Below are 13,675 nucleotides of genomic sequence, written 5' to 3' on the forward strand. Positions count from 1 at the left end.
CGTCGTTCTCCCTCGGAGTGGCTGGTGGTTTTGAACCGCTGACTTTTGGGATTGCAGCCCAACGTGTAACCACGATGTCACCGACGTTCCATAGAAACTTGATGGACCTATAGATACAGTCATGCAGGATCCATGACCCTCCCCTCACGTCTGCCGTAGACTGAGTTCCTAGAGATGAAAGACGATCCTGCCTTCCCCCTTTCTGCTCCCTTGTTTCTTTCCCTCCTCCTCCTCCTCCTTCCTCCTTTGAATCTCTAAATTTTGGGTTCTTATCATCGTATCTGCCCCAGAATTTCTCCTCAGCAAATACCCCCGAGTGAGTAAGTGGATGAAGTTCCCTGACCTCCCTGAACTTGCTGTGTGGCATCCAGCTGGGCCGGGGCAAGCCCCTGCCCGGAGCTGCCAGGAAGCAGGACGCCGTCTCGGGAGACGCACTAAATCACCAGTGGTTGCACACAGGGAGATAGCTGTTCATCTGACAAGATTTGGCAGCCAAGCGGATCTCTATTATACTCTTATTCCGCGTTCAAGCCAGTCATTTGATGCTGGTTATGGATCGGTTCAAAACGGCCTTTTATTTCTTTTGTTTGTTTGGAGGGTGTCTGGGGAATTGTGAATCATGGAGTCTCGGGTTGGGGCTTGACTTAGAAATGAAGTCATCATTCCATAGAACTGAAACACTCCCTCACTCTGTGTGAATGAAGAAGGAAAAAGCAAAAAGAGTCTTCTAATGGGTCATTGTTCTCTCTGTAGATTTTCACGGCCCTGCCACCCTTCACTCTGGGAATCTTCGAGAGGTCTTGTACTCAGGAGAGCATGCTCAGGTTTCCACAGCTCTACAAATTTACCCAGAATGCCGAAGGCTTCAACACCAAGGTAAGTACAACTGTGCCGCCCAGGTGTCCCCTCAAGCAAGCCTGAGCCCTGTCCTTCAGCCCTAGGCATCTGACGGGGAGAGATCCGAAGCTTCTGAGAAAAAAGAAATGATTGAAAAGCAATGAGAAATACGGCCCTTCCCAGTGGATAGAGCAAGGTCATTGAACCAGAGAAGCCAGCCTGGGAAGGAGGTGTCCCATTGAATGTGAAGTTTCTCTCAACTGGAGTTGTTCACACCTTTCCTTGTCTCCGCAGCTGCCTCTGGGATTGATGTGGGCAGCCACCCCCGTGACCCCACTTCCTGAGGGGTCATCCCTCAGGGGAGGCAGGCCCTTCCCACTTTCCCAAAGCCCTGTGAGCCCCCAGAGCCCTCCAGCCACAGGTGGGTGGTTGGCTCTTCATTTATAGACAAAGGGTTCTTATGACAAAGATACAAATCAGCTATCAACGCAGGGATTCAGGCAGACATGGACATTTTTCTTCAGACTACAGAATCAGAAAAGATAACTCAACTAGACCAGAGGTCGGCTGACTGAGGCTCAGGATTAAAATAGAAAAAAATAGTTATGAAGAAAATAGCACTTAGGGAAGATCGAGGCAGTACCGTACACACAATTCCCTCATTACATTTTATTTCAGAGCATCGTGAGCCACAAAAAATTACCCTGGGGGCCGCATGTGGCCCGCGGGCTGCCCATTTGACACCCCTGATCTAGACCAACAATGGAAACCTGTGTTGATAATCCCCTGAGGTGACACAGCAGAAACTGGCTTAGGGGGTAAATGGATTCCTTAGTCTTTACCGATAAAAGAGGACCTGGCCCCTAGTCGGCTGGCCACTGCACTGAGCAGAAGAAGCTTCAGGGCCACCAGCCAAAGCAGAGGGACTGTGTGCAGGTGGACAGAGGGCTCATGAGACACGCACCTGCCTGGCATGTGTTTGTCCTGGTTTGAGGTGCAGGGCAGGATCGAAGAGGCTCAGTTGCTTAGTTTAGTTGAAATCCCAGGACTCTCAATGTGCTTGGGTGGCTCCTGGGACTTTGGTAAAGATGATGTGGGGACATCGCCCTTCAGTCCTCTGAAAGCTTTGTCTGGGGGTCAGGCACTGCTCAACACGACTGTATTTATTCTTGGGAAAGCGTAATGGCCACACGACTAAAAGCCCAGAGGCCCTGTGGTCCTCCTGTCCTCCACACCGGATGAGACCTGGGCGATTCATTTGACCGTGCCCTGTTTACGACAGTTCTTGTCAGTGGCAGCACACGACCCGTGCGCGCCTGATGCTCCACCCGCTGACCCTGTTTCCGGTTGTCTGACGTCAAGGCCACCGGGGCGGAGCGCCACGGTAGAGAACAGACTCCTGCCAGAGGCAGCCGAGTTGGAAGCGACCTGAGACCTTTCTGCAGGCCCCTGTCTCAGAGAGATTTTTGTTGTTGTTGTTGTTGTTGTTGTTGTTCAGACGCCAGGGAACGATGGAGAAGAACGAACATTGCATGGAGGAGCCTCTCCTTCTCTCTGAATCTTGTTTTCCGGTCGCCTCTTCCCGCCACTTAGCATCAAACCCTATGACAGGTCCCAGACCAACGAGTTTCCGTTTCATCCGACTTGAATAATTCCATCCTCTCCATGGTCGAAAGGACGGTGGAAATGCCTCCGTGAAACCCTGGCGTGACCTCCTCTACACGTGGGTTCTTTTTCCTTTTGGCCTCCCAAGCATTCCAACCAAGAGGACCCTCCAATGGGCACGGTCTTTTCATCAGCACCAAAGTCGAGTTAGAGACTGGGAACATTCTGTAAGAACGTACGTGTCGGATACTTTGCAGGCTTCCAGAAAGTGCCCACGTTCGGAACTCACGTTCCAACTGGGGACAGATGGTGTGCTTGGTCTCCGAGGAAGTGTGTCTATATTTAAAGTTAGGTCCTTGTACCGCAGTGATACGATCTGGAGATGGCCCAGCCATTTGTAAGTGTGGAAAAAAAAAACAAGAAACGAGCAAAGAGTTGGGTTTCCCCCCTCTAACTCCAAGAATAATATGCGCCTTTTGGGGGGTGGGGGCGGGGTGAGCAGCACCCTGCCAGAGTCTTCACAATGAAGGGCTTGTGGGGCGCTGCTCAGAGGTCAAACGGTCTGGGCCGCGGCTGACTCCCTGGGTTTGTTTTCCCGTAGGTCTTTTGGGGTCACTGCATCAACGCCTTGGTCCACTCCCTCATCCTCTTCTGGTTTCCCATGAAAGCGATGGAGCACGGTAACTGCCTCATGATTCTAACTGTCAACAAACAGTCTGTCCGGTCAGCTTTCTGGTCTCTCGGGTACCAGCGGGTTCAGTTTTCTGTTTCCGGTTCCACAGAGCCAGCGATCCCAAGAACAAACTTCAGAGCCAGGGGTGGGAGTTGGGGTGGGAGACCTGGAAACTCAATGACAGTCCCTGGGCTCTAGCCCGCAGATCTCATCAATTCTGTCCGCAAGAAGCCGTCTGCTTTACGGCTGACCGAGGAGCAAAATACTTAGGATTCTGAGTTTATTTTTCAAGAAATGTTTGAGCCAGGGAACCACAGCACCAGGCTGTAACGAAATGCCAGGGCCTCCGATCTGGAGCTCTGAAATTTCCTGTGAGTGCTCGGCGCTTGCATTTTCCAAACCTCACATACCTAGCTGCAGAATCTGTCAAACTTTCCTAGGAATTCTGTCAAAACTCCCAGTTGACTGGAGAGACGTTCATTGCCTGTAGCTCATTGACTGCAGCTACTTCATCAGGAGCTAGACCATTTCAAGCGATCATTCGAAGACCACCCCTCTGGCTGGGACTTGGGTTTTTCCTCTGGAGCGAGGAGAGGATGGGTGGGAATGATGGTCAGGTGTATCTACCCTTCGGACCACATCCCAAACCCTGCCTCTTAGAGCTGTTTCTTGAGCCTCCGAAACTGAAAATGTATCACCAGACTGTTGCTCTTTCCTCCCTCTCAAGAACTAATAATCCCCCTGGGGAAAATCATGCCAAATGTGGACTGGACCAGGCCCCTATTGTCTAAAGAATAGAATCTTTCCAAGCTTGTCAATGTTCCCTTTGTGCTTTAAACAGAAACAGTTCCCTCTCACTGGTGTTCTTGAACCAATGAGATGCTGGAAGTTGGAGAAAATGTGTCCACTTCCCATTGAAGATTGAGGATCACCTTTTCTTTCGCTCTCATTGGGCCGCCTTCTCCTTCCACATTCCCTTAGTTGCTCCATTAAAAAATGAAGCTGTTTGCCCCTAGCCCTAGACCCCAAAAGACCTTCCAGGGGAACTGTTTACCTGACAGTGCTCAAACTCTCCGGTGAGTCAGCTCTCCTCGTGGCGGGTTCTGTTTCATTCAAAATGGTTTTACAAGTAGGAGCTTAGGGAATGTGACTTGGTCCTAGAAGCCGGAGCACGTCGCTGGTGCCAGATGGGACAGTAATTGTGGAGATGCACAAGGTCTGATGGGAGGTCCCCGTGCACCTGGACCCAGCCTGTCATATGTCGGAGAAGATAGAGCTAATTTGCACTGGCTCTAAGTCTGACCGCGAGCTAGCTCCTTCCTCTCCAGACATGGCGGCTGCCTTGGAAATGCTAGCCAGAAGTTTTACAAGGGGTCATCCCTTTTCTGCTTCAAAAGAAACCAGTGTGGGCCTCACTGGTCGATCAAGCAATCCAGGGGATTTCAGACCCTAGAGTTATGATCATGCGTTTTGAGTTGGTCACTCCCAGTTTATGATGGAAGACTAGGGTTTGCTGGATCCTATGTGGAAACCCAAACACCCACCGAGTAGATTTAAAAAGAGGCGGCCTCCCAACAGGTGCCGGAGAGTTGGCCCTGACTCACAGCGCCCCACTGTGTGCAGAGTTCAGCGGCACTCTGGAGGCTCTCCAGTGGCTCTTCTTTTCAGAAGTACTGAATTGTGCCCCCACCTCCAAATCGTGAGGGACTTCAGAAAGTTCATGGGAAAAAACCATTCCCTTTCCCCACAGGCTTTTGAAGCCTATTCATATGAGTCAACTTGGCCAGCACGTGATTCCTAGACGTCTGTAATCCTCCTCCATTTTGTGTGGATGTGAGCATCCTGTGTGCTGTAAACCCTCACCTCTGCAATGGTCACAAGGCAGGATCCAAGGGAATGTGTTCACGAGCCTGCAGGCTGAGGCTGTCTCTCGAGTCTCAGTGTCTTTTGAGATAACAAAAGCGAGTAAGCAAGCCAGCAGAGCTAGAGACCTGACTACAGTCTTCTGATGCCTGTTACCCTATCCCAGCCGCACAGGCTGGTGTGCCTCCTCCATGTGGGCTTGTTGCTTCTCTGCTAGATGGCCACTTGTTGAACCTCAAACCTTTAAGACCAAACCCTCTAGACAACGGGACATCCCCTTACAGAAGGGTCACAGGGAAGGGATGAGTCAACCTGGGCACAGTCTAGCACCGAACAAACACACAATCGTCCTCTGGTTCTAGCACCGAACAAACACACAATCGTCCTCTGGTTCCTTGAGGCTTCCTTGACCGCAGTCCTGCCTTTCTCTGCGGGCTAGACCAGAGCATGTGCACAGGGACAGATAAGAGATAAGAGCTCAGGACACATGGAATCCAGGAACAGGAATGGGAGTATGGATACCAGGAGGGGAGGGGGAAGGTGGAGAGAGGTGGGGAGGAAGAGGGAACTGATTGCAATTATCTACACATAACTACACCCCGCCCCCCACCACCACTCACCCCTGCAGGGGTTGAACAACAGGAAACATGGGGGAAGGGAGAAAGTGGTCAGTGTAAGCTGATGAAAATAACAATGATTTATCAAGGGGTCACAAGGGTGGGAGGGAGGAAGAGGGGGGAGAAAGAGGAGCTGATACCAAAGGTTCAAATAGAAAGTAAATGTCTAGAAAATAATGATGGCAACATATGCTTGATACGATGATGTGTATGGATTGTTATAAGAGCTGTAAGAGCCTCCAATAAAATGATCTTTTAGTTAAAAAAAGAAATACTTGTCTGCAACCAAGAGAGAAGGACCAACAGCAGGCACATCCTTAGGCCCCTGGAGAGCCCCCAAGGAATGCGGGCCCACAGCAGTGAAAGAGGAGAGGACCTTCCTCCAGAACCCACGCTCACAAGTCAAACCGATTCCATATACAAAACCATACACATCACACACAGGAAGCCAACAAACAAGGGAAAAGCAAACCCCCAAGCCCCACTATCGTGACTCGACAAAACACAGAACTTCAACTGAAAAAAGCAAGTATATGGATATGTATATTAAAAACTGAAATAACTTTCAAATGGGTCCAAAGGGAGATCAAATGATAAGGTTTTTCATTTTAAACTAACTGCATCTGTCCCCGTCGATTATACAATGCTCTCTATCTGATAGCAAGGCTAGTCACACCCCTCCACTGTGGTCAGAGGGGATTCACTGGAGGCAGAAGCCACGTGTGGACCCCCAAATGGATGTTGGGCTTCCACTGTCATCCACAGCCTCTGTAAACCAGGTGTTCACACTTTAAGCTCTGATACCATTCCCTCCTTTGGATTTGGATTTCCCAGTTTTTATTATAACTGCCAACAATTTAATTGTTTTATTACATTTCTTAAACCTTGAGGACAAAGGTCTTCCTTTAAGACAAAAACCTACTGAGTGGTGTTGTTTAAGGGGAAGAAAATCTCCGATATCCCTTGTACTTAGCACGGAACAACAGGATGCCCCTGGTGTTCTAACTCATTAACTCTAATTCATTAACTGCCTCCACTTAGTCTCATGCAGGGGTCCTCAACCTTCCTAATACCGCCACCCTTTAATACAGCTCCTCATGTTGTGGTGACCCCCCAACCATAAAATTACTTTTGTTGCTACTTCATAACTATTAACTTTGCTACTATTATGAATCGGGTGACCTATGTGAAAGGGTCGTTCGACCCCCAAAGGGGTCTCGACCCACAGTTTGAGAACCTCTGGTCTAATGAATATGCAGATGAAAAATTATTCCATCACTGCTCATTAACCTTATTCACATTCATCACTTTTCTGGACACAATCCCGTGGTGGATTCTGATGTTAATAAGCCAGTGAATAACTGTGAGCCTAACCTTCAAAGAGTTTGCAGACTGGGGAGGGTGATGGGATTTGCCACCCCAAGGAAAATGTAATGAAAAGAACGGCCTCAAATAAAATAGAGATAAAGTGCTGTCCCCTCTCAGAGGGCTGAGAACAACTGCCTTTCACCTGTGATGAGAAAAGGCTACTTGGGGGAACAAATATTCAAGTCAGCCTGGAAGGCCAAGTTGCTAAAGCACTCCGCTGTGATCCAAAAGGTGGGTAGTTGATCAAGCTCTCCTTGGGAGAAAAATGAGTCAGAGTGCTTCCATCAGGATGGCAGCCTCGGAGACCCACCGGGCAGTTCTACTTTGCCCTGCAAAGTTGCTACGAGCCAGAACCAGTCCGATAGCAGTAGGTTTTAATCACAGGAATAATTGGGCATCGGCATGGAAGTCCTGCAGGCTGTGGTTGCAGCTTACAAAAGAGGGGCACAGCCTCGTCAGGTGTGGTCATTAGGGATTATGTCAACTGGACACTCCTGGCTAGGGGCGGAGCCAAACCTGTCAGTCAACTTGGAGCCCTATGACGCCTCCTGGATGTCCTAAGCCTTTTTGCATAAGAGTGAGAGACCTTAGGAACTGCTCTCTCTCTGCCTTCCTGCCTGTTGGGAGTCTGCCTGCCTCCAGGGGTGGCCCCATGTGGGCTGCCCACGCTGAGAGCCGTTGGTGCCCTGCTACATGCCCATCAAACTTGAATCCATGGGACTCTGCCCTCACCAACCCACGATCTTACGCCTCCCCATTCTGTGTCACCGGCATGTGCCTATGTGAGTCTGAAGAGGGACTTCTAGGCTAGCACGCTGGGATGCCTTTGTTTTATGTAAGATTACGGTTGATATAAAGCTCTTATATGCAGATGAAGCGCCACTAGATTTGTTTCTTCAGACAACCCAGCCTCACACAGTTAGTGAGCCAGGGAAGAAAGTGTTTTCTCCAAGGAATGGGAGCATTCTGGAAAGAGGAGTAGGGGATGGACCAGGTAGCCAAGGAAAGTGTGGAGCATGAAGGGGAAGTTCATTGGGTAGGGGGGGGGGGGGGAGGGGGACACAGAGCAAAGTACCCATTCCCGGAGGCTGGAGAACAAGGGCATGGTTCTCAGTGGGGTCTGGATGCTGCTTGATGATTCTTGGTCAGATTTTGTTGAGCACTTCAGGATGTTGAGTGGCCCCAACCCCTGGACAGGAAATGTCAGTAGCCACCTTTTCCCCCTTCCACTGTCATTTTGGTGACCATAATCAAACGTCGGGACAAAGTAAAGCACTTTAAGAGCATGGGGAACTGTGATCTAACGGAACACCTTCAGACCCATCCCCAAGCGCTGCCTGGTACTCGGTGCACAGGCTTCTCCAGGTTAGCTGGTAGTGTGGCTTGACCCCAGGCTAGGGTCTCCAGAGCAGCGACGTTCTGTCTTCGGACCCTGTGTGAATTTTGCCACAAAGCGTCATGCATTTTCCTTGGAAATTCTCTTTCCTCCATCCACGGTCCATACGCCCGTGCCAGGAATGTTGGGCAATATCATTTTTGGAAAGGAATATTTTGGAAAAGGTGTGGGCACGTCGTGCCTTTCACTAGAGTGCTTCCAAGAACTTTGCTTTGCTTATTTCAGTGTGGTTTGGGAGAGAACTTTCAATGCATGCTTCCGCTGTTGGCGTTTGGGATGATTCATTTCAAAATTCATTCAAAAACTAGCGTTTTGGGGTTTTTTCCCCTCAAGCAATCAGCGACTGATTTCTGCCAACTGCTGCAGCCCAACACGTCCTCCCATGGTTGGCCTGCAGCTTCCCCCCTCTGGGGTGAGGTGTGAGTGGTGAGTGTAGGTGGAGGCCAGGGCTTCGCCTTTGAAGAGGCTGCACCCTAGTTCCCTTGGTGGCTCCAGTCTGCATGGGTGAGCCCTCCACCCCACCCCCCACCCCGGAGATGCAATGGGCCAATTGGCATATGATGAGTGATCCTCTTTTCCTGTCAAAGGGCACAATGTCCCAAAGGCTCTGGATGAAGTGCAGGAGGTGCCGGTGGGATAGAGAGCAGCCCCGGGGAAAGCGTCTTGTCTGTAGTTTTTCTCTTAGTCGTTCTCTATGATGCACATCCTGAACACCATTCGTATCCCCTTATAAGGGGAAAAAATAGTGTGTGGGTTCCCTTTGCACCGGCAGGAATGAAGAAGCAGGGTCTCTCTGACTTTGGGGCTAAGGTTGCCATACACTTTGATATCTAAGCAATAACGCACTAGCCCACTGCCGTTCGATTCTGATTCCTAACCATACAAGTGGACACCGCAGAACTGCCCTCTTTAGGCTTCCAAAACTATGCATCTGTAAGGGGACAGGAAGCCTCTTTTTATCTTCTGCAGAATGACTGGCAGTTTCGGACTACTGAGCTTGCAGGTAACGGCCCAACGCATAGCTCACGACACCACCAGGCTCCCTTTTGCATCCACATAAATATTTCTTTTTAAAAAGTCCTGTGAGAAATCGCACTTATTTTAGACACTGAAGTAACCATTCCCGTGTACAGCCCAAACCTTAACTCTTCCTGTGGCATTGTTGGGTCACACTTTAAAATTACGTATGACCCTTATTCTGTTGCTTTAAGCACAGTTGTTTACATCATGTACATTTTGGTAATGTGCATTGTTCTACTTTAAACTAGATTTGGGCAGGATGCCTAGTGTTCTCTGAAATTGTAATGTCTTGTGCTCAGTTATTCAACTACTGCGGGGAGGGGAAGATAACTCTCTCATTGGAGAGGAAAATCAAACTGTACCAGAAGAACCAGATGGTGCCCGGCTACCACTCACCAAAAGGAATCGCAAGAGAGGATCCTGCATAGGGTGTGAAAAAATAATAAAACGTGGGACAACATCCCAAATCATAAAAGAGAATTAATCAGAAGGACTGGTAGAAACACCAAGACTATGCCCCGTAGTCTCCCCTCGGGTTTAGAGCTCACCCTCATGGCTCAATTTTCAGTCGAACAACGAAGAGATTTCTATGGTGAACAAGAATACCAGAGAGGTACACAAGCCTCAAAATGATCAACTATTGAAGACCAAAAGGGCATCGCCCAGCGCTCAGATGCACAGGAGCCCATTGGAAACACCATGGCATGAGTCAAGCACATCTTAGTCCTCAAAATGACATCTGTGCTTTTTAACACTTTAGAGAGATTTGCTTAAAGCAATATGTGTTTGATTTCTTGACTGCTGCTGTGGATCTGAGTCAAATAAAATCCTTGACAACTTCAAAGAAAAACAAAAACATCAAAAGGGCAGCACTTTCCCACACACAGACATCAGAAGTCAAGAAGGAAGACGGGATGGAGACAGGAGACACGGGGAGGAAGTGAGATGAGTAATGTGACATGGTGCAGTGGCACTCAGTGACATGAAGCAAAAGGTGGATGAGTGACCGAGTGGGAAATCCATCCGCTGCGTAAACCTCCGCTCAATTCACAAACGAGAGTACTTAAATATAACAAGCAGCAGCAACAACCAAGAAGGCTCCTCGGGTTGACTCTCGAGACTTGGGCTCTAGTCGGTGGTTTATTGTTCAACTTTCTGTGCTTCAATTTCCCTATCGGAATAGAACACCAGGCCCTGCTACTCCAACTGGCCAGACCAAGGTTGGAGGTATACATGTGAAAAGAACTTAGAGGAAAGGGGAAAAAAGGCGAAGGAAGGAAGGAGCGAGAACTAGCATAATGTGGCATCTCTGTTATTAGAGTTGTATCCGTGGCATTTCAGCCTCATTCTTTCTTTAAATGCCGGAAGGTTCTCTGAAGCGATGCTAAATGAAATCAATGGATCCCTAGATCCTCGAGCGCTCGCTGAAACAAGCAAGAGAAATAAAGGCATGTAATCTGTATGCCAGGCTACACCTGGGTGCGGGCGTCACCGAAGTGCACGATATAGCCAAGTCCTCTGCCCCCTGGGGATGCACACACATCATCTAGTGAAGGCTGGCTGTGGGCGGCGATTGTGGCTGATCCTGAACGAGCCACAGATAGGAGGAAGGTGAAGCTAAAATGTAATGTCTGTGTTTCGAGGTCTCTTTTAATAAAAGATTGTAGATCTCATGTGGAGCCCTGGTGGCATAGTAGTTACTCAATGGGCTGCTAACGGCAGAATCAGCAGTTCAAAACTATCCAGCGCTCCTTGGGAGAAAGGCAGGGTTTTCTACTAAATGGAGCTAACTGCAACGTATGTAATGTTTCCCAGAGAACGTGGAAATAAATGTTGACAGTCAAGGGGTCTCCTTCACCAGATTCTATGGTGTCAACCCGACTTAAAGGGACTCCGTGTGTGTCTGAGTAGGGGTTAACAGGGGCTGATGTGTCAGCAGCAGATCCCCAAGCCTAGACACCTCTGGGTGGACCTGACCCGCCAGGCTTTTAGGGAGCAACGGGATGCCATCCTGGGCTTCTTGAAAGATACAGACGTGAGCTAAGTAGGGTAGAGCAGCTAAGGGCTTCCAGCTTGGGGTTGGGGTGGGGGGACAGCATGGCGTGAGCACATAGCTTCCAAGAGAGATAAGGTACCTATCCTTAGTCAAAATGCTTTGTTACAAAACCATAGACATCTTTTTTAAAGCAAGAATGTCAAAATGGGAAGCTACTGCTTACCAACGTCTCCCCATCCAGGTCCCTCTACTTCTGAAGGTGGTTTTGCCATCTCTAAACTTTCCCTCAAGAATGGTGTGATCTTCGATCGACATCACGTCAGAACTGCCTGCTGTTTGAGCACCTTCCAGGGACCCGGCTCACACTCCTTGTAAATGTCTTTGAGTTTGGGGAACAGGAAGGAGTCTGAAGGGACAAGATCAGGGCTGTAGGATGGGTGGGGGTCAGATTTCTCAACAAAACTCTCACCGGCCAGTCTTGGCTGCGCTCCAGGCATGAGCACGTGCAGCAGCAGGTGGGAACGATCCCTCGGGGCAGCTTTACTGGCCCTTCTCTCACCAACGCAGTTTGCAACTTCGTGAAACGTCTTGGTGATAAGCCCCCAGCACCATTCTGTCCCTTGAGAAAGTCTTCCAGTCCACCCCTTTGGGGGTTCTGAAGACACAGTTTCTGTGACCTTCCTTCTCCGCCTTGAAGTGAACTGGCACGTCGGATCCTCTCGGAACCATCTGTCTTATTTGGTCCTTTTTTCCCAAGGCTCCCTAAGGAGACTAAGACAGGTATTTTACTCACAGAACTTGTGTGCAGCCACCCACGAATCACGGAAAGGTGTTTAAGCAAGCCTTGTTTGGCGTTAGCCCATGCCTATAGGAACTGAACCCTATAGTACTTTACACCTACCCTTATTTGTAGATAGTGGTTAAGAGTTGGGCCGTGATCCACCAGGTCTGCAGTTCGAAATCACCAGCCACTCCAAGGGAGAAAGGGGGGCTTTCTACTCCTGGAAACCATTACAGTCTCAGAAACCCAGGGGGCAGTTCTACCCTGTCCTGCAGAGTCGCCGTGCATTGGCACGGACTCCATGGCAGTGGGTTGGGATTGGGTTTGAGTCTGCATGTGGGTTGAGGATTTGGGGAGTGGGAGTCAACTGTGACGCAGAGACTGCCTTGCAGCGGTGAGGATGGAGCCAGAAAGAAGTCGGAGCTTTCTGGATCTTTGGACCAAGTGAGGCTTTTAGATCATAAGGGTGATGGAAACCGTGATATGCCTTAAGTAGGGAGCCTTAGAGGAGATGCATTTTAATAGCCACATGCCAGGAGTGACCGTCGTTACCCACTTGTTGACTGTTCCACAGTTTAGTATAGTGGTGGAGAAAAGTGGATGGATTAAGGGGCCACTTGAGGAATAGATTTATAAAGATCCAGTACTTCATTCATCAATACTAATCTCTCGGGTGGCTGAACGGGTTAGCCTTCAGGCTGCTAACCTCAGGTCATCAATTTGAATCCATCAGGGGCTCCGAGGGAGAATGTTGAGACTGTTTGCTGCTGTCCATATGGACAGCCTTGGAAACCCGAAGGAGCAGTCCCACGTTGTCCTGTTGGGTCACTGTGCACCAGAACGGACTCTGTGACCATGCAGGTTTCTGTTTGTGATCTGACTGATTATATAGCCTCCTAAACCTGTCAACAAGATGCGTTGCTGTGACCACCAAGACCAACAAATGGTTCTAGTTGATGGGGAGGCTGGGTGAAAGAGGAAGTCGGCATCACCCTCCCATTTGAAACTCACTAGAAATCCTATTACGGTTTTCCAAAGCCTAAAATACAGGAACAAGTTCCAGAGGTGATCATTGAATGTTACGGGGGTGGGGGACAGGGAGGGCAGTCATGACAGAAGGCAGCTTCTGTCATCTGCTGAGGGGACAGAGTGTGGCTAGAGGTCATAAAACCCAGAAGGACATAAGCGAAGCACATGAAAAGTGCTCCCTAGAAACTACACAGACACAGCTCTCTGGATGCCTTTTAGATGGGAACAAATAAAACAGTCCCACTTAGAAGCCACCCATCAGTTAACTCAACGTTGAATTAGGGAAACGAATTCCAATGCAAGCGTTTTGTTCGTTTGTGCCCCTGCTTGGGTTGGTTTCAGAGGTTACTTTTCCAAAGACTGGCATGCCCTGCCTCTGACATCCTGCAGGACTCTGGGGAAGCACAGACCTGGGCTGGGAAGGTTATTGTTTTCATCCAACTACACACGTCTGTATTTCAGGGTCAGAGCGTTCCATGAGAAAGGCTTG

The 13,675-nt window shown here is 49.3% G+C and overlaps 1 protein-coding gene across 1 annotated transcript in view; it reads left to right on the forward strand.

Annotated features, from left to right (window-relative positions):
• ATP8A2 (ATPase phospholipid transporting 8A2) overlaps positions 1–13,675 on the forward strand; it is a 616,683-nt gene that overhangs the window by 448,527 nt on the left and 154,481 nt on the right. The window contains exons 27-28 of the mRNA XM_045293987.1: positions 754–876; positions 3,044–3,122. Coding sequence (XP_045149922.1) covers positions 754–876; positions 3,044–3,122 — 202 coding nt within the window. The remainder of the gene's footprint in view (positions 1–753; positions 877–3,043; positions 3,123–13,675) is intronic.

The sequence above is a fragment of the Echinops telfairi genome, unplaced genomic scaffold, assembly GCF_000313985.2.
Source record: "Echinops telfairi isolate 266 unplaced genomic scaffold, ASM31398v2 ScPeMD7_2565;HRSCAF=3150, whole genome shotgun sequence".
Lineage (NCBI taxonomy): Eukaryota > Metazoa > Chordata > Mammalia > Afrosoricida > Tenrecidae > Echinops > Echinops telfairi.